We start from the raw sequence: 26205 nt of genomic DNA on the forward strand, positions 1-26205 counted from the left end.
GACTTTTCCTAATTTTATCTGGTATTTTTCATAGTTTATATGTACCACAAATATGAGATTTTATATGATCTCTGAGGTAAACAGGAAGAAACTTAGAACTTTGAGTTACCATTACTCAAGAAACTAGAACTGTACTGTGTCATATTCTCTCAAAGACAGAAGAATATATAGGCTAACATGTGACACTTCAGCAATTATCCCCCAGAAACAGTGGTACTGACTTTTTTTTTTTTAAAGATTTATTTTATTTATACAAGCACTGGGTACAGTCAGAAGTGCAGGAGGGTTCAGAGAATTCACCAGAGCTAGAGTGGGGAACAGGTCAGGCAAACGGATGAAATACACTGCTGAGGGGAGCAGCGGGCAGCAGGAGAGGTCCGCAAGCCATGTAGAACCCTCGCCCGGCGGCCGGGGATCGAACCGGCACTGCAGAGGCTGCGGGCAGCTTCGCAGCCCAGCGTTCAACCGCTGCACCACCACAGGAGGCCCTAAAGATTTATTTATTTATTTATTTATTTATTTATACATGCAAGCACTAGGTACAGTCAGAAGCGCGGGAGGGTGAGAGAATTCACCAGAGTCAGAGCAGAGAGCAGAACAGGCAGACTGACGAAGTACACTGCTGAGGGGAGCAGCAGGCGGCAGGACAGGTCTGCGCCATGTGGGACCCTCACCGGGTGGCTGGGGATCGAACCGGCACTGCAGAGGCTGCGGGCAGCTTTGCAACCCAGCACTCAACCGCTGTGCCACCGGGGAGGCCCCGTACTGACTTTGGTAGCCATGATTCCTGAGATTTCAATAGCAAGGAACAAGGTTAGTTTCTCTAACTTTACATGCACATTATTAACTTGAAGCTTTCTATCCCTGTATTTATTTTCATATGGAACTTTAAAATAAATCACAGAGGCCTCCCTGGTGGTGCAAGGGGTTAAGACGCACCACTGTGATGCTATCTGCAACCATTGCAGCACCAAGTTCGGTCCCCTGCCAGGGAGGTGACCCACAAGGCACAGCAGACTTCCCTACCTCACCTGCTGCTCCCCTCAGCAGTGTATTTCAGTCGATCTGCCTGTTCTGCTCCCCACTCTGTCTCTGGTGAATCCACTCACCCCCGCACACCTCTGGCCTGTATCCCAGTTCTTGTGTGCATAAATAAATCTTTAAAAAATATATACTGAATCACAAAACAAATAGTTTAATATGAACAACATAATATATAACCTAGCATTTCTACATAATGCAAATCAAGATTAGGGGGTGGGAGGGAAAATGCAAGTTAAAATTTAGAAATTACTATGTTTAACTAGATCCTAGATTTATTACTATCTCTAAATATTTCTTGCTGCCATAATAAATAACCATGTAAACTTCTCTGAAAACGGTCACTTGGAAATCTTCAAAATCTAAGTGTTATCACAACTTAGAGCATTCCTAAGACATAACTTCTAAAAGTTTGTATATTAAATATTTACAGATTTCAATACTATCGTACTTACTTTTGCCTCCCATTCCATTCCAGCTACTGAGATCCCTAAAAGGACCACCACTGTAATGGCTCCAATAATTCGAATATCATTGATTTCATCAATCATAAGAATGGAATGTTCCTAGAAAAATAATCATAAATGTGAGCAATAATAGGTTATTATTTAAGATAAACTCTATTTTGGAGACATTTTAGGTATCATTGTGGCTTATGTTACATAATAAGATAAAACACTTTCACACAATTGTCCAAAAATCACACTGCTCCTTTTATGAGCAACATTATTTATAGTTTAATAACAATGACCATAAAAACATACTGTACTAAACAATGAAATAATATAAACTCTGAGTGATTATAATGTTTGTTTGCTTCCTTTTCTCCATTCATCTGGCCTGCACAGGTAAGGTCAATAACTACTGGCATATTTTATACTTCCTAATATAGCACATACTATGGTGAAAAAACAATAACCTAACCTGAGGAACAACTGCAGGTTTTCTGTCATTTAACAACACTTAATCCTATATCACTTCTACTACTTTAACTAAACACATCTTCAGTGGCTCTTTTCAAACAAGTCCTCTACGAACTCCAGAACAGCATTATCAACTTAATGGCCAGCCGTATATAGATATATCTCTAGTTCCTCAAATTAGATATTCAAAACTAAAATGTTTCAGAGTGAGTGCCAGCAGCTTCCATCTAAATCCTCAAGTCAGAAATTTGTACATTATGGGCTTTTCTGGTGGTGCAGGAGTTAAAGACAGCGCTATCAGGCTGCCTAGCCACTGCAGCATGAGTTCGATCCCCAGTGGGCCAGGGAGCTAGCCCACAAGGCACAGTAGACCTCTCCTGTCTTATCCACTGCTCCCCTCAGCAGTGTATTTCAATAGATCTCCCTGTTCTGCTCCCAGTCTGTCTCTGATGAATCCTCTCACCTCCCCCACCCACATCCTACACCCCAGTTCTTGCATGCATAAATAAATCTTTAAAAAAAAACAAAAACAAATATCTGTACATTAATTTGAAATACTGCTTTCTCACCCTAATTTCTCAAACCCCATTAATCATGCTTTCTCTTTCCCTAATTTCCCAAACCCCATTAATCATCAATTCCATTTACCCAACTTTGAAAAAATAGCTCAAGTTCACTCAAATCTCTCCAGCCCCACTGGTCACTGTCTTAATATAAGCCACTATCTCAGGATAGCTAAAACATCTTTTTTTTTTTTTTTTAAGATTTATTTATTTATGCATACAAGAGCTGGGTATAGGCCAGAGGTGTGAGGGGTAAGAGGATTCACCAGAGACAGAGTGGGGAGCAGAACAGGCAGACTGACCAAAGTACACTGCTGAGGGGAGCAGCAGGTGAGTAAAGAGAGGTCTGCTGCACCATGTGGGTGGCTCCCTGGCCAGCCGGGGATCGAACTCATGCTGCAGAGGCTGCAGATAGCTTCACAGGTTGCATCTTAACCCCTTGTGCTACCAGGGAGACCCTTAAAACATACTTTTTATATTGCTTCCTATCCTACTAAGAGTCATCAAATCCACTCTCAATAGTGTGGTCAGATTTCTTGAGGTCCCAAATCTAATCAAGTCATGTCCCCCAACTCCAATCAAGATAAGACCTAAACTTAATACTCAACAAGATCCTTCCACACTTTATCCTTTTTCTCTCTTTATTCTTAAATCTCTTGCCACTTTGTGCTACAGTCACATTGTCATATTTCTGGTTTGTTTTTAAAGGAAACAAAACAAAACAAAAACAGATCTTAGTCTACCCCTTCCAGACCACTGTTTTCTTTTCTATCCCCTTATACCACACCCCACATCGCCTATTTGCCTGTTGATGTCTTGAATCCCTTCCTTGAAAATCCATTTCTTAACTCTCCTCTGCCACCCCCATTCCTGCATAAAGTAACCCCCCCTTCATGTTGCCAAGGCCTCTTATTGTTAGCCTCTTCTGGCATTCTATAATGATTTTTTACTTTGAAGGATAAGTTTTGGGTTCACTGCTTCTATATCTAATATAAAAAGTGGCACATAAACATTTGATAAAAATGTGGTACACAAATGAGTACAAGAAAGGTCACTTACCTTAAGCAACTCCACCACAGTTTCTGCAAATCCAACCACATACATAGCAACTGCAACAGCATTGGCAAAAGCGAAGATAAGGCCAATTGCACCACCAAATTCTGGCCCTAGACTTCTAGATATTAAATAATATGCTCCTCCTAAAGGAAAAAAAAATAACAAAAGTAACTGAAGTTAGTATTTTAAATGTCAAACAACCCTTTTAATGACACAAAAGTTCACAAAGAACATACTTCCAGTAAGCAGTTAAATTAATTGGCAAGTGGGTGGGCATATTTTCAGGAAGAAACCCAGAAAGAATTCTTTACAACCCACTTCATTCATTAAAAGTGCTCAACATGGGTGGTGCAGTGGTTGAGCGCTGGGTTGCGAGGCTACCAGCAGCCTCTGCGACACTGGTTCGGTCCCCGGCTGCTCCCCGGCCACCAGAGGAGGGTCCCACATGGTGTGCAGACCTCTCCTGCCGCCCGCTGCTCCCCTCAGCAGTGTACCTCGGTCCTTCTGCCTGCTCTGCTCCCCGCTCTGGCTCTGGTGAATTCTCTCACCCTCCCACACTTCTGACTGTACCCAGTGCTTGTATGTATGTATGTATGTATGCATGTGTAAATAAATAAATAAATGAATAAATAAGTAAATAAATATCTTTGAAAAAAATAAAATGAAAGTGCTCAACATTAAAAAAAAGCGCTCAACATACAGAGTATTCTTTCCATATCAAATATAAAGTCATTCCATTTAATTTAATTACTCTCTCTTTCAAAATTTAATTAAAATTTTTCCAGTCTCCTTATATTCAGATACCAACCAAGATCATTTCTCAGTGATTTTCTGTTGTATTTTGAATCTTAATGTAACTTTTAAAATTACAGTGGACATAATTTGAGCTACATAAATTAGCAATTTGTTCGAAAAGTGACTACTAAAGCAAAAAACAAGTATCACCTGAAACTGCAAAGAACTTCCTATGTGGTATTCTATTAATAGTAAGTCCTGTCTAAATGCAAGGGAATATGGCAGGCACTGAATGTGTTATCATAAAACAAGTATTTTTCCAACTTTGAAAACAAACTAGTTTTATGGTTTTGAGTTTAGTTATAGTCTCTAAGAGTTATCTTCATATTTTTTTAAATTTATTTATTTATGCATACAAGAACTAGGGTACAGACCAGAGGTATGGAAGGTGAGAGGATTCACCAGAGACAAGAGCGGGGAATAGAACAGGCAGACTGACCAAAACACACTGCTGAGGGGAGCAGTGGGCAAGTCAGGAGAGGTCTGCTGTGCCATGTGGATAGCTTCCTGGCTAGGGATCGAACTCATGCTGCAGTGGCTGCAGATAGCTTCACAGGTTGCATCTTAACCCCTTGTGCCACCAGGGAGGCCCTCTAAGAGTTATTTTTAAATTATGATTTATTTCTGGCCTCTAGGTCATAATTAAAAGTGTAATAATGCTGAAGTTATATGAAGCCATATGCATTTTTCTAGATACTGAAAAAATATTTAATTTTTAAGACCTTAAATAAAATGTCATTGAGCAGATGAATATTACATTTCTACTGTTCTCCCAGTATAATGAAGACAAATGCAACAAAAATGTCTATAATTTGATAAAGTGCTAAATATGCAAAACTCATTTTGGAAATACCTGTGATAGGTTTTATAATTAATTCTACCAATTCTCTCAAAATAGTCTATTACTTTAAAATTGATATACCCAAAACTTACTAATTAAAAATTTTAATCATCTTGGAAATTCTGTAGATAAAAATGCAACCTATTTAGTATTAGTCCTATGTTTTGTTTTGTTTTGAGATGAAATACACTAAAAAGTTGAGTTGATTTAATTAATGACAACTTTTTTATGTCAAGGATCTCAGACTAAGGTCATGCTGCCAGTAGCTTCATGCCCCATCCCCTTGATTATTAAACCTTCATTCAAAGGGCTGAAGATTAGGGGAAATCTGTTTGATGACTTGCTGAATCCCTGCAAGTAACTGTCTATCCCTTTTCTTATTCCACTTCCATTCCCCAAAAGTAGCTGAACAAAATTGAAACATGGAGCACTTAGTACGCAAGAAGCTAAGAAGAATCCCTGTGATTGTCTGAATAACTATGCTTTACATACCCACATTTAACACCCCAATATACATGAAACCAGACATAAATATACAGAAAACTGTTCAGCAAATGGTGATGCATGCTCAGCAGAGTAATAATCATGTTGAGGTGAGCCACCAGCCTCCCCAAGGGTCAAGGTAGTCTAGGATCCTTAGGTGTGAAAGAAATATAAAGTGAGGGGGAAAATAAAAAGCTCAGTCTGATTTTCTCTTCTCCAAATACCTGATAGAGATAAAACAAGAAATGTTTTGTATAGAATATCACATATGGATCCACAAAACAGCTGAGACAGATGGAACGGGTGGAGTCTTTTCTCATTATCTGTGATAATGACTTTATAGAAGCTGGGACACATTTTCTTTCTTTTCTCTAGGGCTTTTTTCCCCTTTACTTCAGCTGAATGAGGAGATTTTGTTTGGGAAATGGAATTCTTTTCATGTTTTCATGGATTGCAAGGTCATTTTCCTGGTCTCCTGGGTAGTGTCCCTTGAGACAGTAAACTCTTCCAAGATCTTGTTGACTCCAATGAAAGGGTCTCAGAATACCAACAAAAGAGAGCTAGATTGATATGGATTCAGAGTCCCAAATCTAATTCACACAAGCTGTTAGATCATGGGAAAAGTATTCTGCCTAAGTTTTCCTCAATGGGATACATCTGTATCATAAACGTTGACCAAATGCAGGGTGCAGGTTACTAATTCAAGGGCTGAAAACATGGCAGAAGGTACGAAGGGTTAGTGTAGTGGAGCAAAACACCTGGCTAGACACTCCATTCTTGTGAGCAAATATATTAAATACCCTAGAATTTACAGTGTATGTGCCTGGGGCCTCCCTGCTGGCACAAGGGGATAAGTCGCAGCACTATGCAGCATGAATTCGATCCCCAGCCAGGGAGCTAACCCACATGGTGCAGCAGACCTCTCCTGTCTTGCCCACTGCTCCCCTCAGCAGTGTATTTTAGTCTAACCTCCTGTTCTGCTCCCCACTCTGGCTCTGGTGAATCTTCTCACCCCATACCTTTGGCCTATACCTCAGCTCTTATATGTATAAATAAAATAAAAATCTTAAAAAAAAAAAATAATGTGTATGTTTGCATGTGAAATTAATATAAAATTTTATATTCTAATATACTAGTTTAAAAGTGTCCAGTAACAACTTTCTTGCCTCTACATACTTGATACATTGCTTTTTTAAGATAAAGAATAATTAAAAGATTTAAAACCTAGTGTGTTGGTAACAGTGATGCAATGATGATTTGAGAAAACTGAATTTACCTCCTCGTACAAATCCATTTGTAGCTATTGCTGAAGTAGACAATCCAGTGATAGTTGTCACGACAGTGGCCATTGCTATTACAAGAACTGACAGACCTTCAGAGAAAAAGAAAAGAGACTTAGAAGGCGGCCTACACCATGATAGTCTGAATTCACTTTATAACCTTATTTTGTTTCCACTTTAAAAAAAATGCAATCAAACTTTTGAGAGTGCATTAAGTCAACAACCTGACACAAAGGAGAACATGGCTTACAATGATTCCAACTGCTTAAAATTTATGATGAAAATCTAGACAGTTATTTTGCTTATTTATTCTGAAATCAGAGTTTGCAATTTCACATACCTATTCCAGCTTGACCTACAATCCATGACAATCTAATGAAGAGCATCACACCCCAAATATTTAACATGCAACGTACCTATGGAGGAAAAAGAGGCCAAGTCATAGATGAAGAAAAGTAATCAAATATAATACAGGAGTAAGTGCTGAACTGGTCAGAAATAAGATAACTAACATCAGAAACTATAGAAAGCAATTTTAAATACAACTCTAATCCCACCCTTTCTTTAACAGTTTTTTTTAAAAAGAGCTTAATGGAAACTTAAAAGGGATCTAATCAATGTAACTGTAAGTATAATATATGGTTGTCTGTGTATACATACCACCTACCCATCACAGTTGTCTGAAACATCAGGTACAACTAAAAAAATGTACAAGGAATATTTTAAGACTGTAGCTCTAACAAAAAAGTGAATTCATGATACCCTTTATCAATGCAAATAGTTTCATTTTTGCTTATTCTTTTAAAATATCCTCATTTCATGATGTCTACAGTAGATTAAGTATTCCATACTATATGTCAACACAAAATTGCTCACACATCTTTCAAAAATCTAAACTATTTTTAAGATAGCTTCTCCAATTTATATTTACTTTTATTATGCTGATACACAGAACATAGTCTTCTAAAATACAAAAGTCTAAGAACTGGCAAGTAATACTACCTGGAATTTCACACTAGTCCTATTTTTAGGCCACAAAATGATTAGAATTTGTATTTTCCCTTTGCGTCTCTCCTAAATACCAATACAATTCTAATTAAATTGTTCCCAACAAGAGGTCATTTTAGTTTGTCTACTCTAACTTTACTGACTATTCAAACACAGGAAAAATATTAGTAAATCTGGAACCTAGTCATGTTTTTAAACTTTTACTGATCTCAATGCTTAAGAAAATGAATTCTCCTTTATTGTGAAGCATATTAATTTCCACACATTTCTCTTCAAAAAATTAAGTGGATTTGTGGCTGTGGGAAAGTGAGCAAGCTTATTTCAACTCTATTGCCTGTTCAACTTTCTTGATTCTGATTGTTACAGCTTCATACTGAAAAGTGACAATATGTGAAAGTTACAAGAGGAAATATAATTTAGAGGTGATCGGCTAATTTGGTTAATTTAACAAATGTATGTATTTCCTTTAATGAATTTAATATCAATAATAAAAGAAAATACAGGGAAGAGGGAACATAAATAAAAGGAAATACCAATTGCTATTAATTTGGTCTTCCATAACCCTTAGGTTTAAAATGAGAAAAATTATTCTTGAGAATTAACAAGAATATTTAGAAAGATTTCATAAATAGAAATACTGTAGCTGTAAAATTAAATCTATACATACTAATACACCCTTGATCCAGCCAAACTTCACAACTCCTTTACTTTCTGCAGCATAAGTGACCACAGCATCTCTGGTTGGAGTACTTTCTTCCCCATTAGCAAAGCCATCCTCAAAAGGCTCCTAGTTATAAAAAGAAATGTGAATTATGTTTTAAAATATTTAAGAATTTGTATCACCTGATAAAAAACAAGCAATGAAATACACTTAACCATGTTTGGGTCATGGCACAAATTTCAAGAATCAAGGATTTCTGAATATTTTCCTGAGGAAAAGGTAAAATTATCAAGTGAAAGAACACAACTATTGAGTCTTAAAAATTTTAATCTATTATTATTTAATCTATTATTCATGCCATTAAGCTCATTAATACTTTCCAATTTTAATTACACATTTGTGTTATCTGGAGAACACAATGAATATTACTTGCTAAGTATAAGCTAACTGTGTAAGTTCATTCAAACCTTGTCTCTAGCTACAATTGCACAGTGACTAGTTGAAATTTCAGCTTAACAATTTAAAACCTTTTTTTATCACCAATGACTACTTTTCCCTTTAATAGTTCATGACAGCAGATTCCCACAGATCCCAAGATTCACTCATAACTCCTTATAGTTGGTCCTTATCTGCATTCAGTCAGTGCTCTGTTCTTTCCTTGACAAAAGTGCATTTCCACAAATACTGTTTTCTTCTGAGGTTTTTACATTTTGTGTCTGCTTCTAGTTTTTTATATTTTTTTCTTTCCCTTTCTCTGTTTCTCAACTTTTGTTCTGTCCCAGCATACCCAAGGCACAGGACAAATTTCCAGATTAGTAACAGTGCCTTATAACAGGTAATGAAGGGTGTAGTTAGAAGATAGAAAATATTACGGCTCTAGAAAATTTTGCCCATTAACACTATTCCCATAGTTCTACCTATATTGCCAAATCAGGGCACAAAATACAACTATATTTCAAGCATTCATTCTTTAAATGCAGAACAGCCAACTAAATTATTCAATCCTGAAAACTATATTTCCAACAGTACTTTTTCAAAACCCATTTTTAGTTGTTCATACTGTCTAGTGATCAGGATATAAGTGTTTTGTTTTGTTGTTTTTTCCATAAATAAGCAGTACCTACTGGAGCAGGATCTATGTGATGATCCAAATTTCCGTTTCTTCCTTGACTAATATCTGCTAGACAAGTAGACTTATTTAATTCCTTTCAATTTCATTATTTCTATAAGCTTTTCCAAAATGCTATCAACCTTAAATCTATATAACTCTTAAAACTCTATGTAACAACTATTGCTTTTAAAATCTATATAACTCTTGCTAATTCTTAATAGGAAAAAATGTTTTATTAAGTCACCTGCAATGCTTTCTGTAAGTGTATTTTTTCAAAATTATTTTATGTAGGTTTTTGATGATGTTGAAAAAAGTAATCAAATTGCAAACTAATTCCCATATTTGCATTAACAGGATAGTTGTAACTGCAACTATGAGAAACACATGAAAATAAGGCATTCTGGGCCTCCCCAGTGGCGCAGCGGTTGAGCGCTGGGTTGCGAAGCTGCCCGCGGCCTCTGCGGCGCCGGTTCAATCCCGGCTGCTCCCCGGCCACCAGAGGAGGGTCCCACATGGCGCGCAGACCTCTCCTGCCGCCCGCTGCTCCCTCAGCAGTGTACTTCGGTCCTTCTGCCTGCTCTGCTCCCCGCTCTGGCTCTGGTGAATTCTCTCACCCTCCCGCGCTTCTGACTGTACCCAGTGCATGTATAAACCAAACAACAAATAATAAATAAATAAATAAGACATGCCTCTAGAAATTAAAAAAAAAAAAAAGAAAAAAAAAAAAAAAAAAGAAAATAAGGCATTCTAAGATCATTAAGAACTTGAAAAAGAACTTTAATGTTAATCACTTCTAATAGTTCACACACTTTTAAAAGTCAAATCCTAAGAAACATAAATTACAATAATTTCCCTTATAACAAAGTTTGTAACTACCACTACTCTATCAAAGATGGTTGTACTCTAAAAGGCTTCCAGTATCCAGAACCATTCCCACTCAACTGCTTCACTCTAGGATATTTAGCACTCATCAGTTAAATTAGAAAGAAGACTTTAAAATATTATATAACCTTTAAATATGAAAAAGTATCTGTAATATACACAAATAGAACCTCTCCATCAAAAAAACCCTAAAGATGTGTGCACTTAATAAGATGACTTTCTCCAAGGCTAAGTGTTATTTGGGTGTCTTTTCAACACTGCAAAAAAAAGTAGGCATCCTAAAATTTTTGATGTGGGTGATACCAGAAGTCCACTTCAAAGTTAGTCTCCACCACCTGTGTACAACCATATTTGAAACAAAGTAAGATTTTTCCAGTGTATGAAGTAATTTTTGAAAATAAAGATAGGTCCATATAAAGTTAAAGTTTATCTTCCTCATCATTTTGACAGCTATTTTAAAGTGTTTGTAAAAGTTGTTTATTAATCTCTAAAATACAACTCCAAAGCCAAAAATGGAAGTATTTGTTTTATTTATACATTAATATATAATTATTTTGGATTTGTCATTTTATTAATTTCCTGAGATAACAGGAAACCAAAGTAGAATACATCTATTTTGTTTTTTTAAAATATATTAGTTTCAAAGAAGTAAGGAAATTGTTAGATATGGCATTTTGTCCATATACACAAAAAACAAAAAATTTCACATTTACTATTGTCAACTATAAATTGTGTTAGTACAAAAGTATGTGAATAAAATCTTCCATCAACCTACTACTTTTACAAAAATTACAGGTTTGCGGTTTCTACTGGTTTTTATATAAGAATGTCAAAAATAAAAACAATGTTTTTTTTAAAGATTTGTTTATTTTTATACAAGAGCTGGGGTATAGGCCAGAGGTGCGGGAGAGTGAGAGGATTCACCAGAGACAGAGCAGGAGGCAGAACAGGCAGACAACAGAAATACACTGCTGAGGGGAGCAGTGGGCAAGACAGGAGAGGTCTGCTGCGCCATGTGGGAATCTCCCTGGCCGGCCAGGAATCGAACCCGCGCTGCAGAGGCTGTGGACAGCTTCACAGCGCTGCGTTCAACCCACTGCGCCGCTGGGGAGGCCCTAAAAACATAATGATTTTTATGGATAATATATTAAATGAGGTAGACCAAGTAGGGATTGAAAATTGAGGGTAACACTGACATACCACCTTACACCAGTAAGAATGGCACATATCAAAAAAAAAAAAAAAAAAAAAGCAACAACAAATGTTGACGAGGATGTGGTGAAAAAGGAACTCTCCTACATTGCTGGTGGGAGTGCAAACTGGTCCAACCACTATGGAAAGCTGTCTGGAGGTTCCTCAGTCTACTAAAAATGGAGCTACCATACGACCTGGCAATTCCACTCCTAGGGATATACTCAAAGGACACAAAAACACTGATTCAAAAGAACACCTGTACACCTATGTTTATTGCAGCACTATTTACAATAGGTAAAACCTGGAAACAACCCAAATGCCCAAAAATAGATGACTGGATCATGAAGATGTGGTATATATAAACAATGGAATATTATTCAGCAATCAAAAAAGATAAACTCATGCCATTTGCTCAACCGTTGTGCCACCAGGGGAGGTCCCCAAGTAACCTCTATTACGTATGTAGAGAGTCCAAGAAAGACTGGATACCTATTCAATAACACTCCGTTCTCTTAAGTCTCAGTCTCTCTCTGTTTCCTAATGCATAATAAAATGGAGGTAATCCCTGGCAACCAATATCGTTTTTAGACGTTTTTAGACTCTCTAAAGATCAATTTGCAGTAAAACAGCTATCCACAGCAGCTCAGACTCCAAAAGAAATTGGTGGGAAGTGTACTTCCATGTGGCCTGGTTTTTCCATGCCTAGTCACTCTTCAACAAGAACAGGGTTACACACTAAGTTGACCCTAACAGAACAAGGGCAGCAGGCTTCCCTGGTGTCCAATGTAATCAATGCCCAGTTAATGCTGCTCCTGTGGCACCTGCTGAAAACCTTGGACCCATCAAAGTACAGGAGGAACAAACACTGGTGCTAGTGAGCATTCCCTAACTCCTTGTGTAACTAGGACTCTTCCCCTTTGTCTTTCACTGTGTCTCAAATATATACAGCATTATATCTTGATTATGTTTTACAGATCCACTGTGATACCGTGCTTCTGGGTAAAAGGTTCATCTATCTAGAGGACCACAATTTGCTTTTTTTTTGTTAATATCACTTTTGAACTAGAAATTGACTCTAAAATTAGTACAAAAACTGGCCATAAAGTGAGGACTTTGTATGATATTTGTTTATTAAAAAAAAACAAGGCTGACTACTGAAGATAAAGTTGCAAATAAAGGTTTGATATGAAAATGGTTTTAGTTTTACAATAAGAGAAAGCTATTTGTACTGGCTAGTCATTTTCTTACTGTCACAAAATACAGGTCTAACAATCATTTACTCTGTCAAATGAGACATTTTGATCTACGAAAAAAATAAGAATCATACTTCATGTGTTTTTTATACAGAAACCTTACCAAACAATCTAAAGTAATTAAAAAATAAAACTAAGACAAAAGGAATGGCAGGCAAGAAGGGTTAGGGGGGGTGATGTGTAGGTATACGGGTTTGTTTTTTTTTAATTATATTTAACAATTACTTATTCAGTACTGTGCACAGGATGGGCAGTGCTTTGGTAGAATACGTAGAAATTTTAAAATACTCAAAAATGTTTGTCCCGTTCCAGTTATGCCCAATTTCAAGTTATTCTGGTACACTATATCATTTAAATGTTAAAAACTTTGGTGACAGGGGCCTCCCTGGTGGCACAGGGGTTAAAGACAGCACTTTCAAGCTATGGCCAGGGTAAGCCTGGGAGCTAACCCCACTTGGAGCAGCAGACCTCTCCTGTCTCACTTGCTGCTCCCCTCAGCAGTGTATTTCCTCTGTCTCTGGTGAATCCTTTCACCTCTTCCGCACCTCTGGCCTACACCCCAGTTCTTGTATGCATAAATAATCTTTTTTAAAAAAGCAAGCTAAGCTTTTTTTTAAAAGCAAGCTAAGCTTTTAAAAAAACAACAAAAAAAAAACTTTGGTGACAACAGCCACCAAAGAGTCACAATTACAACATAAGGAAGATCACACATAAATAACACTAAATACTCCCCTCCAGAAGTTTTAAATTTTAACCCAATTTAGAACTAGCTGGCACAAAATGAAAAACAAGATGGAAAAGCCTATTTAGCATTGTAAAAAAACTGCCTTAGTAGTTATAAACATTTTATTTTCATTTGTTTCTAAACAATTATCTTACTCTTTCCTACAGCTACACAAACAGTTGGCCAACATGACAAAGGATGATTTCCCCCCCCCCATCACTTTTAAACAGTTCAATTCTGGATCAGAATTGCTCTGTAGGTTAGGAAATAATTCTATTTTACATATATAGGAGGTGAGGTGAATTCTAGCATAGAATCCAAACCAGTTCAAGTTTATAGTCATACCAGATTTTTTCTGATAATACAAACAGTAGGTTTTTTGTCATCAAGAAAAATTTTCTTGGGCCTCCCCGGTGGCGCAGCGGTTGAGCGCTGGGTTGCAAAGCTGCCCGCGGCCTCTGCGGGGCCGGTTCAATCCCCGGCTGCTCCCCGGCCACCGGAGGAGGGTCCCACATGGCGCGCAGACCTCTCCTGCCGCCCGCTGCTCCCCTCAGCAGTGTACTTCGGTCCTTCTGCCTGCTCTGCACCCCGCTCTGGCTCTGTTGAATTCTCTCACCCTCCTACGCTTCTGACTGTACCCAGTGCATGTATAAACAAAACAAACAAACAAACAAATAAATAAATAAATAAATAAAACATGCCTCTATAAAAAAAAAAATTTAAAAAAAAAAAAAAAGAAAAATTTTCTTATATAATAGTTGTATATTATCCTGTCTATACACTTACCACCTGCACCTATTTCTTATGAAATAAACTGAGAATTCTCACTATGTGAGACCATCATAATCTGGCTTACTTTGAAAACAGTCACCATTAACCAAGAGCCTGCTATGTGCTAGAAACGTCCCTAAATGCTTACCTGTCCTATTTACCTGAATTGGCACATCTTTGAAAGGTAGATGTTATCATCCTCACTTAAAAATAAGAGGATGAGGAAACATCTTTTCTGTTTAGCTTACCCCAAATCATGAGCTATTAAGGGCAAAGAGAATATTCTAAATAGTAGAATTCCATGTATTACAGTGAGCCAAGGGAAATTATTTAAGGTATCTATTTTGAGCTAGGGGACAATAGTCAAATCAACCAACATAGGAAATCACCTTGTTCAAACTCCCTAAATCCTCAGCCATTTTCCCTCTTCATACTGTCTTCATTTTTCCCTCCTTCCTCTGCTCCCCAGTCTACAGAAGCAAACAACTTGTATTTATTATGTTCCCCATAAAAACACTGTTACAGATAGCTGCAAGGAACCACTTAGAGAGGAATAGGAATTCCTGGTGTCCAAACATAACCCACCTGGAAAGGCATCTCAAATGTTTAAATATGAAAACTGGAAATTGTGTGTAATAACTATATGTGTATTAACTATGGGAAGTTTATTGAGAATTTACTGTGGTAGAGAAAGTAGGTAAATTTACCAATCATTCAGTTTCTATGTTTACTGTTTTCTTGAAATGCACATTAGCTGCAAAAGCTAACAACTTTTATTCAAATATTCCAGGCCATTATAAGTTTTTTCTTCCCTTATGTGCTTTGCTACTGCAACATTTTGATCCCTTAGACCATATTCACATCCATTCCTTTCAGGAAGGCTTGAAAAAAATAAAATTATCCACAGAATCCTTGAGATTTTTCATCAATACTTTGTTTCTATACATAGTAAATTTCAATAGCATTAAAAAAGTTAAATAGTAAATTTCAATAGCATTAAAAAAGTCTCAACTGTTTTAGAATTTCCTATAATTTTTCTAATTATAAACCAGTTTCCTATTTCTACTGACTTTCCTTGAAGTTTTTTATGACCCTCAAACTCCTATTCTTCAAGGTATAAAACAATTGAAAGAGTTCTAAAATATTTATTATGAAGTTGCTTTGTTGCTGATACACTCATATAAAGAATCTTTTGAGAGATTTTGGCTTGGGTGTTCCCTCTGCCTCCAACACACTTTGAAGATAGACGCCATATCTTATCCTTTAGGTTTCAGCTTGAAAGTAGAATCCTACTTTCCAGACTATTCTACATACATTTTCCCATCTTTCATTCATAGCATATATCACACACTGTAATTATTTGTTTAATCAATGCACCTACCACCTGTAGTCCTTCGAAATGTATTAAAAAGGAAGGTTCTCAAGAGTCAGAACTTTACATTTATTTTCTCAAATAGCAAAAGAATATTAGTCTTTATTGGCAATCTCTGTTTCCAAATAATGAAGTAAAAGAGTAGAAGTGAAATTTTATTTATTTTTTAAGATTTATTTATTTATTATTTTTAAAAAAAAAAAAACCTTTTTTTTTTAAAGATTTATTTATTTTATATATTTATTTATACAAGCACTGGGTACAGTCAGAAGCTCTGGAGGGTGAGAGAATTCACCAGAGCCAGAGCGGGGAGCAGAGCAGGCAGAAGGGAGCAGCGGGCGGCAGAAGAGGTCTGCGCACCATGTGGGACCCTCCTCCGGTGGCCGGGGAGCAGCTGGGGATTGAACCAGCACCGCAGAGGCTGCGGGCAGCTTCGCAACCCAGCGCTCAACCGCTTCGCCACCGGGGAGGCCCAAGATTTATTTATTTATGCATATAAAAACTGGGGTACAGGCCAGAGGTGTAGGGGGTGTGAGGGTGAAAGGATTTACCAGAGACAGAGTGGAGAACAGAACAGGCAGACTGACTGAAATACACTGCTGAGGGGAGCAGTGGGTGAGACAGGAGAGGTCTGCTGTGCCACGTGGGTCACCTCCCTGACCGGGGATCGAACTCATGCTGCAGTGGCTGTGGATTGCTTCACAGTGCTGTGTCTTAACCCCTTGTGGCACCAGGGAGGACCCAAGAAGTAAAATTTTAAGTCTGTTCTTGAGTCAAATCTAGGTTCAAATTCCCATCTTCAGTATGCAAACTATGGCAAGTTATTTAACCCCTCTGGTTCTCAGTTTACCTATGTGTAAAATGGAGATAATATCACCTATACCACACTGTTTGAGAAGATGTATGTGATTGTATACAACACAAAAACTCCCATACACGCTGGTGGGAAAATAAATTGATAAGCAGGTTGAGGCATTATGAAATCAAATATATGCATGCCCTTTAACCCAGCAATTCTGCTCCTAGGTATATCCCTAGAAATATACATTACTTACATGAAGCACGATATTTGTAAAAAAAAAACATTCATTTCAACATTGTTGAAAACTAGACGCAATCTCAACATCCTTAACTGCAGAATATATTGTAGCATATTCATACAATGGAAGATAAATAGCAATAAAAATGAATACATTATAAATACACATAAATATCAGTAAGCAAAAGATGACAGAAATATATTGTATGATTCCATTTATATAAAGTTTTACATATAGAAATACATAAAGGTGACTAATGCCACGGAAAAAAATGATCCAAGGAAATAAATCACTGTTAGTTCAGCACAGTGGTTACTTGGGGTGGGTGAGGGAGAGAAAGGAGAGATGCACAAAGCGTGTCTGACATGCCAGGAATATTCTATTTCTTGATTGGGTGGTGATTCAAGAGATTCACTTGATTGAATTGTATATTTAATCTTTATGTTTTCTTCTTTGCTATAGTCCACAATAAGACTTTTAAAACTAAGATTAAGCAAGGAAATGTGAGTAATCAGATGCTTACCCAACCAAATTAAAGTTCAAGACCAGACAGCTTCAATAGTGAATTGTACCTAACATTCAAAGAATACCAGTACTTCGCAAACCCAAAAAAAGTTAGAGGGAATGATTTCAAACTCATAAGGCCAGCATTAATTACACTGATACCTAAACCAGACAGCCAACACAAGACAAGAAAATTACTGGCAATATCCCTAATGAATATAGATGTAAAAACCTCAACAAAATATCAGTAAATTCAACAACACATTTAAAGGATCACACAGATCACACACCATGTTCAAGTGAAATTTATTTCAGGGATGCAAGGTAATTCAACATCCAAAAATCATTGTGATACAGCACATGAACAAGACAAAAAGGATAAAAATCATATGACCATCTCTATAAAAATACAGGAAAAGCATGAGACAAAACCCAACATGTCTCAATAAAATAAAGTCCATATAGGAAAAGCCCACAGCTACCATTATACTCAATGGTGAAAACCTGTACCCCAGTTCTTGCATGCATAAATAAATAAATAAATAAAATATTTTTAAAAAGTAGATAAATGATCTGAAGAGACATTTTCTTTTTAAAAGATTTATTTATTTATGCATGCAAGAACTGGGGTATAGGTCAGAAGTGCAGGAGGGTTAAGAGGATTCACCAGAGAGACAGTGGGGAACAGAACAGGCAGACTGACTAAAATACACTGCTGAGGGGAGCAGCTGGTGAGACAGGAGAGGTCTGCTGCGCCATGTGGGGAGCTCCCTGGCTGGCAGGGGATGGAACTCCAAACTCATGCTACAGAGGCTCCTGATAACTTCACAGGGCTGTGCTTAACCTCTTGCACCATCAGGGAGGCCCTGAACATTTTCTGAAAGATGATATAGAGATGGCCAACAGACAAATGAAAAGGTGCTCAAAGTACTACTCAGGGAAATGCAAATTAAAACTACAATGAGACATCACCTTATCCCTGTTAGAATGGCTATTATAAAAAGAATTAAAAAGTGAGGATGTGGAGAAAGAGAGAACCCTTGTGTACTATTGATGGATATGTAAGCAGGTACAGTCACTAAGGAAGACAGTAGGGCTGTTTAATTAAATTGTTTACTTAAAAACAGGACTACCTTATAAGTCAGTAATACCATTTCTAGGTAATTTTCAAAAAAAGAAGACATGATTAGAAAAGATACATGCACCCCCATGTTCCTTGCACCATTATTTACAATAGTGAAGACAGGGAAACAGCACTGAGTGTCCACGGATGGATGATGAATAAAATGTGGTAGGTCCATCTATGTTCTATAATGGAATAAAATTTAGCCATAAAAAAAAAAGTAGAATCTTGCCATTTGCGACAATATCGATGGATGCCAAGTGAAATATGTCACACAGAGAAAGCCAAATACAAGATTTCATTTATATGTGGATTCTACAATACAAACAAATGAAAGAAAAAAAAAAATCAAGCTCATAAAGATATAGAATAGACTGGTGGTTTGCCAGAAGTAGTGAGTAAAGAATGAGTGAAGTAGGTGAAGGTGATCAAAAGATACAGATTTCTAGTCATAAAATAAATAAGGTATAAATACAACCTGGTAATGTAGTTAATAATACTGTATTACATGTTTGAGAGTCCTTAAGAGAGTAATCTTAAAAGTTCCCATCACAAAACTTTTTTTTAATCATGTATACTTCAAGCTAATATTTTGTCAATTATACTTCAATTAAAAACAATGTTAAGTACTTTAGACACTATTTGCTATTAACTGTGCAATAAAACTGATTACTATAAGCAACAAAAGTAATTTATAATTGCCTAGTGCCCATATCATGAGTTTAAAGAATCGAATACATAAAAATGCTGCAAAACACTATTAATCTAGATTCTACTACATAACTTCTTATAATTTTATAATCTGAACTCAATATTGTTTCTGCAAGGATACAACAAAAACATAAAACTTCACATACAACTGTGGCATTGTCATTCTCTTTGGTGGTAAAGGATTTATCACCTACACCATCAGCAAGTGAATAAGGTATACAGAGCATGGCATTGATGAATCAAATCACACTACTACAAGTATTTTACCAATTCTCTGGCACTGAAAATTTGCTTAATAAATGATGCTTCCTCCCTCTGTATATCCTTTAGTGGCAGCTGATATGCATTTTGTAGCAAGGTTAGTTAGGATTAATGTTAGATTGCAAGGTCTACAAATAGAAGCAAAAATAAATAACGCAAAGCTTTATTTAAAGAAATTAAATCACTGTTAATGATAGCCAAGTAGTGGGGGATCTTTATTTCAGGACACTGTTAATAGACAAGAATTAACTGCTCAGTTTACAAGCAACTTCTTGTTGATTTAAATAAACCCAAATTTACACTTCAAAAATGTTAAAGTACACCAAAAAAATGCTATTAAATTCTAAAAACAAAAATCTGAACTAAAAATATTACAAAAGATGGTTTTAACAGCATCTGTTTAATAGTACAGTAAGCCAAAGTGTTAAATTAATATGAAACATAGCCAAATTAGGAACTAAAAATGAATGCATAATATGCAAATTTAGATGCTAAAGTGGCTGGGTTTATTCTAACAATTTTTTTATCAAGTACTAGCCAATTATATCATCCCAAAGCTACCAACATTTCCTATCCGTGCTGTCGGTGATTGGTGTATTCAGCGTAATGCTCTCCATACAGACTACTCTTTCAAAACAAAGTGTTGTTTAACAGGAATCCAATCTGTTCGGGTTAACAATGCTCTATTAATAGCCAGTGGCATTAATGCAAAACTCAAAACTCAAGTACCACAGATAAAAGTGGCTAGTGTGACCATGTGATTTTACAATGAACCAAATCAGAACTGCTGATTGTAGTCAAAGAATTAGTCAAAGAATTTAGGGCTCTACCTAACCCCATCATGTTTCTCACTAACCATTCAGCATTGAGTTATTACAGAATACATAACTTATGCATTGTTTCAAATACCTCACAACTTGCTACAGTCAGCAAACTAACCAATTGATGGCATTTAAATTCAAATTACAAAATAATCTGTGTGATCTACATTTCAGAATTTATTTTTTTAAAGTAAGAACCAAATTGTGCTTGCTTCGGCAGCACGTATACTAAAGTAAGAACCAAATTGTCCAAGGATGTGAATAAATGACTAGTGGCACCATTATGGTTAAAATATTAGAAAAGTAATATATAGAGAAAACCAAAAATAACAAAAAGTACATTAAGCATGGCATGCAATTAGTATTTCATGTTCCTCACACAAAAAATGGTATTTTGGGGGGCCTGCCTGGTGGCTTAGGGGCTAAAGACACAGCACTATCAAGCTATTGCCAGCCACTGCAGTACGAATTAGATCCCAGAGTTCGATCCCCAGTGGGCCAGAGAGGTAACCCACATGGTAAGACCTCTCCTGTCTTACCAGCTGCTCTCCTCAGCACTGTATTTCAGTCAGTCCACCTGTTTTGTGTTCTGCTCCCCATTCTGTCTCTGGTGAATCCTCTCCCTGCACCTTTGGCCTGTATTTCAGTTCTTGTATGCATAAATAATAAATCTTTAAAAAAAAATCTCTTGACAACTAAACTACAGATGCATGATAAGGCACCTAGAGTAAATGGAAAAAAAACATAAACCAGAAGGAAAATACTCTTGATAGAAAAAGTATACTACATGAGATTTGAGTTTGCTGTCTCTTAAACTTAGAGCATTCCCCAATTATGTGTAGCTCTAATGATTGAAAGTGAAGTCATGCTATCTTGAAATACCAGAAGACAGGCTGAAGCAGAAATGGAATTGGAAATTAAGTAGAAATTTCTAGGAAAAAATGTAATGACAGTGAAGGTGAACCCCTAATCCACCTGAGCACTAAATTAAACAGGTATAGGAGCCAGGCTTTAGAAGAAGCAGCTGGAAACCATACAACAGAATAGAAATATCAGCTACCATACAGTGGGGAGGACCCAGAGTGCCTTCTGAACCTTGGCAAGTGAAGTACCTTTTACAATAAATTAATCCCTTAGTATAAAAACAACACCCAAAGTCATTACAATGTAGTATCTACATTGCCGTTTTCATTCAAAAATATTACTAAAGATATTGCTAATATAGACAAGAAAATATAAACCATAATCAGGGGGAAAACAAGCATTAGAAATTAACTCTAAGTGGTCCCAATAGCTATAAAAAAGTTCAAAGTTTAAAGGTAAATGTGACATCAAAGAGCAACAAAGGGAATCGCAACCAATAAATGGTATATATATATATTTTTATTTATTTATTTATTTGTTTGTTTATTTATTTATTTATTGTGGGACCCTCGCCGACGGCTGGGTAACGAACCAGCATTGCAGAGGCTGCAGGCAGCCTCGCAGCCCAGTGCTCAACCACTGCGCCACCAGGGGAGGCCCAGTATATATATTTTAAAAAGTAGAAAATCTAAACCAGAAAAATCACAAAAATTAAAATGAAAAATTCACTAGATAGATTCAACAGCAGAATGGAAATAGAAGAAGCAACAAAAAGCATTAACTTACAGATGAAAGAAACTTAAGAGACCTAAGAGACACTATCAAAAATAAACACCCCTACCACAGCCAAACTGTTGAAAACCAAAGCTATAAAGAACCAAAGGAAGACAGATCACATTCAGATGAGCAATAATATAATTAATAGCTGTTTTTTAAAAGATTTATTTATTTATGCATATAAGAACTGGGGTACAGGCCAGAGGTGCAGGGGTGGGGCTGAGAAGATTCACCAGAGACAGAGTGGGGAGCAGAACAGGCAGATGTACTCAACTTCACTGCTGAGGGGAACACGGACAAGACTGGAGAGGTCTGCTGTGCCATGTGGGTCAGTTCCCTGCCATGTGGGTCAGTTCCCTGGCCGGGGATCGAACTCCATCCAACTAGTGCTGCACTAGCTGTGGACTGTTTCATAGTGTTCACACTTAACCCCTTGCAACCACCAGGGAGGCCCCAATAGCTGTTTTCTTATCAGACAATACTAGCCTCAAGATACCAGAAGAGGAAGAGTTTATAAGAGCAAAGCTACCATTTTCAAAAGTAAAATGACATCTTCAGATAAAAAAAAAACTGAAATAATTTTGTTGCCAATTTACCTTTATTACAAGCAGTGCTCACAGAAGGGAAAAAGTATTAGGTGACAACACAAATCTAACAAGAACAAATGAAGGAAATAAATGCAAGTATAAAATACAATGTACATATTTTTCTTTTCTTTGCTTTTCAAGTACAACAGTGCAGTGTTGGCTGTATGAACAACATGACAAGAACACTTGTATTCTGTTTCAAGGAAGTATTATTCTGTTTCAAGATTTCTATATTATAGCTGAAGAAAGTCTCCATTTTAAGCAGAACCACCAAAATAATGCAAAGAGATATATAACTAAAAAATCAATTAAATGATGAATTAAAAAGAAATACTAAACCTATCTGATTAGTAGAAAAGATGGCAGAAAGGAGAATTAAGAGGAAAAAATACCAGGCTCCATTACAACCAAATTGTAACAAATGTAAATGAACTAACTACATTGAGAATATGCACTTCAACATAGCACACAATCACTTAAAACAGGTTACTAAAGATAACATAGGAAACTATGCCTATTTACTAATGATTATTTAATGGTAAGTGGAAGAGTAGTCTATAAAATTGTACTTTTAAAACATGTATTGAAATGTAAACTGTTAAGGAGCTGAGGTCTTTTGTTTTCTAAACTTATTTTCTCTTCATAATGAATTAAACATTTTAAATAAAATACAATGAAACGAGTAAAATTTTAAAGTGTTCATTTTGAAAAGGATTAATTTTCATTCTCTTAAAATTTAACACTGTAGGATGATTTGAGACTGAAATTTTGCAAAATGTGTACTTTGTTGACTGTTTTTTGTATTGAGATTTAAAACACTGTTATTTTGTGTCAATTTTGTTAGATGAAGCTGCTGCAATAACCAAAACTCAGGTCTTGTCTCCACTGGCAAAGGGCTATTATCCTAGGCTTATAATTATCTGAGAACTTTGTTTCTGCTTTTCATGAAGTTCTTATCTTCTCTCTCTACAACAAGCTGATTATCTCTGGATCCATCTTTGTCAGTGCTCATTTTCCCTTCTAATCTATCCTATTTCTGGAAACCTGATAGCCTTATTGGTTATAACTATGTCTTAAGTATAATATACAGTCCCCAAGTAGAGGTGTGGTGAATCCCTTTTATGTGAAAGCATTGTTGTTGTTACAGTTGTTGCTTTGCTTAATTACTGGAACAGCTTTGTTTTTGAGAAGCAAATCTGCCAAATAATTGGGATTGAAGTAAGTGATAAAGTACAATAATTTCTCCAGGCCTAAGAAGCCATGTCGATTATTTCCAGAAATTTATAGGTATATCAATACTGAAAGTATTTATCATAAATAAGCCTTAGTTTCTAAAATTGTAAAGCCTAATTATTTATGCATTAAATTATTGGGTTCTGTAAAAGAGAGCTTATGTCTATAGATCAAGAATTCCATATGAACTCATCAGGATTCAGACTTACCAGTTAGTATGTCTGATTTCCCTTTAAGATTTTAACAGATCACTTAATAAGCTTGCCCTAAATGCAGTATTTACAATTTACTGGTTGTGAGACATGGGTAAGTTTAGCCCAATATTATGTAAATAACTCGGTCTTGAAGGTTAATGTGCAGACTACAGAACTCCTGAAATAGGGCAGATGTACAATAATTGATAATTTAATATACATCTAACTCAGTGTTCAAAGCCAGATCTTTGACACAGTACTTGTCTATGTAAGAGTACTTCAAAGTTAAGAATCAGCAAATCAAAAAAAATAAATAACTTACAAAGCTATATAAAACTGCCATAGAGAATGCAAAGTCTAAGACTTTAAACATGGTCCTTATAGAAAGGAATCTGTAATTTTTCTGCTGGTGATTCTTTTATAAATGTGAGAATCATTGGTCCAGAAAAAAAGGGTAGGGACGATGTCTTTGGCTGTTTACCAGTGTGTTTCCCCAGTGTCCAGTGTATATATCTAAAAGCATCAGGTACAAAAGCCCTGAGGCCAAAACAAGTCTTGTACTATTGAGTAACTGAATCGCTGAAGAGGTAAGCCAGAGCTAGACAATGCTGGGCTGGCCAGGGATGACAGGATCAGTTTTGTTTTACACAGATCATTCTGGGCACAACAGTGAATATTAGGTATACAGTTAGAAGGCTACTGGTGAGGGACATGTTGTAGTTTGGCCTAATTTGGCAGTTAAAATGAGAAGAATATATAGGGTAAAAGTGACAGATACTAGAAATGAATGAAATTGGGGGGATATATGAGTATCAAGGACTCTTTCAGATTTCTCAGCTGTACAATGTGAACAGTGATGCCACTGAGAGACTTCAGATATACTGAAAAGGGCCCCAGCTATTTTGTCTTTTGAGTGACAGGTGGAAAAGCCTAAGTTTGTAAGTCTGGGATGCCTTTGAGACATGAAGCAAACAATGTCCAGCAGGGAATGGATGCCCATAAGTCAGAAGAGTCATGTGGGTAGGAGACAAAATGTTGGGAGCCATTTAACCTATATATGATATAGCATAGGGAGAGAAAAAAGAATAGCGAGGAAAGAGACAAGAATCAAGTGTGAGTATGGGCAAGTTAAAGATGAAGGAGATTATAGAAGACACTGTTCTGAAAGGGAGGCAGAGATGGAGAGGGAAAATTGTGAGTGGTGTTAGGTAAGCAGCAGTAAAAAAAAAGATGACTTGAAAAGAGTAGCAAATGTTGCTGGGAGAAATAGTTTTCCTAGAATCAGTGATAAGGAAGGAGGCTGCTGGTGACTTTAACAAGACCTAGTTTAAGCAAAATGGTAGAAGCTATAATAAAGCAGCTTCAGGAATGAAAGGTAAAAAAATAAGACCAGAATTATAAACAGTCATACTCTCCACTAGTCTAGTTGTGAAAGGAAGGTTATGAGAGTATACCTGAATAAGTTCAGGGCAAGATTCTTTGTTCTGCTTCATATGGAAGACACCTGATTTTGCTTAAATAAACTAAACTATTGATAAAAAAAAAAGTGAGATATACATCTAAGAAAAAAAAAATTTAAGACTTCAGAACCAAACTAAACAGTATAGAACTACACTGTCCAATACAGTAACCCTCATTTCCTCACTTCTCAGATGGTGAGGATTCTCTTGGGTCTTTTAAAAGTCTTCCTCCACTGGAAACTCAATCCCACCCTACCAGCGCAGCCATCTACCTGCAAAAAAGGTCCAAATGACTCAAAATAAAAAATACTGTTAAGAGGAACCTCCCTGATGGCGCAAGGGGTTAAGTCTCAGCACTATGAAGCTATTCACAGCCACCACAGCATGAGTTTGATCCCTGGCCAGGGAGGTGACCCACATGGTGCTGCGGACTTCTCCTGACTCATCAGTTTCATTCAGTCCATCTGTTCTGTGTTCTGTTCCCCGCTCTGTCTCTGGTGAATCCTCACCCCCCAGACCTCCAGCCTGTATCCCAGCTCTTGTATGCATAAATAAATAAATCTTTTAAAAAATTTTAAAAAGCCACATAGTTGAAGGAACTAATTCACACTGACCCAACAGAAAGCCATACCAGAGTTTCTAGAATTCTTAACCAAGATGAACACCTAACTT

General features: G+C 36.6%; 1 protein-coding gene across 1 annotated transcript in view; it reads right to left on the minus strand.

Annotated features, from left to right (window-relative positions):
- SLC12A2 (solute carrier family 12 member 2) overlaps positions 1 to 26205 on the minus strand; it is an 84176-nt gene that overhangs the window by 51064 nt on the left and 6907 nt on the right. Inside the window, exons 2-6 of the mRNA XM_037509421.2 lie at positions 8658 to 8777; positions 7323 to 7398; positions 6979 to 7074; positions 3587 to 3726; positions 1497 to 1607 (exon numbers count right to left, since the gene is read on the minus strand). Of these exons, the coding sequence (XP_037365318.1) occupies positions 1497 to 1607; positions 3587 to 3726; positions 6979 to 7074; positions 7323 to 7398; positions 8658 to 8777 (543 nt within the window). The remainder of the gene's footprint in view (positions 1 to 1496; positions 1608 to 3586; positions 3727 to 6978; positions 7075 to 7322; positions 7399 to 8657; positions 8778 to 26205) is intronic.

The sequence above is a fragment of the Talpa occidentalis genome, unplaced genomic scaffold, assembly GCF_014898055.3.
Source record: "Talpa occidentalis isolate TD23 unplaced genomic scaffold, MPIMG_talOcc4v2.1 talOcc4.13, whole genome shotgun sequence".
NCBI classification, from domain to species: Eukaryota; Metazoa; Chordata; class Mammalia; order Eulipotyphla; family Talpidae; genus Talpa; species Talpa occidentalis.